The sequence below is a fragment of the Fukomys damarensis genome, unplaced genomic scaffold (genome assembly GCF_012274545.1).
Source record: "Fukomys damarensis isolate Sample0158 unplaced genomic scaffold, DMR_v1.0_HiC HiC_scaffold_9, whole genome shotgun sequence".
In the NCBI taxonomy this organism is placed as follows: Eukaryota; Metazoa; Chordata; class Mammalia; order Rodentia; family Bathyergidae; genus Fukomys; species Fukomys damarensis.
Genome location: NW_022900921.1, coordinates 24,684,811 through 24,686,615, shown reverse-complemented (window position 1 = coordinate 24,686,615; position 1,805 = coordinate 24,684,811). Strand labels below are relative to the sequence as shown.

At 53.3% G+C, this 1,805-nt stretch overlaps 1 protein-coding gene across 1 annotated transcript in view; it reads left to right on the top strand.

The window, feature by feature from the left end:
• Nucleotides 1-1,805, top strand: part of Nkx2-5 (NK2 homeobox 5) — a gene marked incomplete at its 3' end in the record, with an annotated part of 2,029 nt that extends 224 nt beyond the window's left edge. Inside the window, 2 exon segments of the mRNA XM_033761475.1 lie at nucleotides 1-115; nucleotides 1,576-1,805. The exon segment at nucleotides 1-115 is cut by the window's left edge and continues 132 nt beyond it. Of these exon segments, the coding sequence (XP_033617366.1) occupies nucleotides 1-115; nucleotides 1,576-1,805 (345 nt within the window).

Sequence of the window (1,805 nt, the reverse complement as noted above, 5' to 3'; positions counted from 1 at the left end):
GGCCCGGCGCCTTCGCCTTCCAAGTGTTCTCCTGCTTTCCCGGCCGCCCCCGCCTTCTATCCCCGTGCCTACGGCGACCCAGACCTCTCTAAGGACCCCAGGACGGAGAAGGAAGGTAAGGAGAAAACATAAGCCCATTTCCCCTCTCAGGATACTTGTCCCCAAACCCTGGCTGTGGCTGCGAAGAGGCCAGGCCCAGAGCCCTGGCTGAGGGCTGGGCTCGAGAGCTGGGATCCCACATCCAATAGGAAGTTTAGAGGAAATATAAGACTGAAAGGATCTGAAACAAAAGATCAAAAAGATTTTTTCTCCTGGCCTAACAAAGAGCCTCAGGCTGCTGCAGCCTTCTCTCAGATCCGTTATGAAATTTCAATCAGTTTGTTGGTAGAACAGAAATAGATAATCTCTCTGTAACAGGGGTCTTAAAATCTCTTCTGGATTTACAAGTCATTTTTGGATCTAGGGAGAACAGCTAAACAGAAATTAAAGTGCTGACACCAAACACCCTCCTTCCCACAACTGGAGGAAGGTCTGGGACTTTCTGTAGCCCACCAGCAACCAGATTTCTGAGGCCTTTCCTCCTTTGGGCCAGGACAGTGGAGTCTTTGAAAACAAGGGCCTGATTCTAAAATGAGATACTTCAGATCCTCAGGAATCTGATGTACCTTAATTTTACAGTACAATTTCTGGATACAACCTGGACAGAGAGGTTCTCTCCTAGGAAACATTTTTTTAAAAAGCCAGGCTAAAGGCACCTGGAGTGGACTGAAGAGCTTCGAAAGGTGGTGGCTTTGGCTTGCCCTCCATCCCCAGGAGGGGAGGGAGCCAGCCTGTGCTCAGAGAGGGGTGTGCTGGGGAGACCTGTGCCAACTCAGTGTCTCCGCAAAGCCAGAGAGGCTGGGGTCACTGGGCAATGGCCTCTGGGCTCCCGGAAAGGATTTGTAGGTTTGTCTAAGGGCAGAAAGAAGGCTTGGGTTCATCTCTGGGCGACTAGAACTGATTGCTATCAACTCAAATCTGGCTTAAGTAGACAGGGCAGGTCTGGAGGTCCCCTGCCCAACCCTAGCTGCTTGGGCATAGCGTGAACAACATGCAGGCCACGTGTGAGCTTCGAATACCAAACTAACATCTCTTGGCCTTCTGTTTCTTTGGTTCCTTAACTTTGAGGAAAGGTGACCACCCCAACCGTGAGGCCTCAATATCCCTTTAATTAATTTCTCAAATGTAATTCACCCCCACAGCATCACTCGGTTTTACATTCTTTGCAATTTGAAATCTTAAATCACTGTTTCACTCACCAGAACTCGAACTGCCAGAGGGCAAAGCTTTCTCCTGTTTTGTTTTCTAGTGCCTAGGGCTGTCTCTGGCACTTAGCTTTCCAAACTTGCTGTATTGATTGTCGAGAGCAAAGCGGCAGCGCAGGTCGGTGGAGCCCACTGCCCAAGGCAAAGCGAGCCGAAGACGAGCGGGGCTCTCCCGAAGGAGAGGACGGCACCCCCGAGGGCGCACTGCCTGGCAGGCGCTCTGCAAGGCGGGCTTGTAACCAAGGGTGTCTCTGCCTCTGTTGCCCTTCAGAGCTGTGCGCGCTGCAGAAGGCAGTGGAGCTGGAGAAGCCGGAGGCGGACAGCGCGGAGCGGCCCCGCGCACGCCGGCGGAGGAAGCCTCGGGTGCTCTTCTCGCAGGCGCAGGTCTACGAGCTAGAGCGGCGCTTCAAGCAACAGCGGTACCTGTCGGCTCCCGAGCGCGACCAGCTGGCCAGCGTGCTGAAGCTGACGTCTACGCAGGTCAAGATCTGGTTCCAGAAC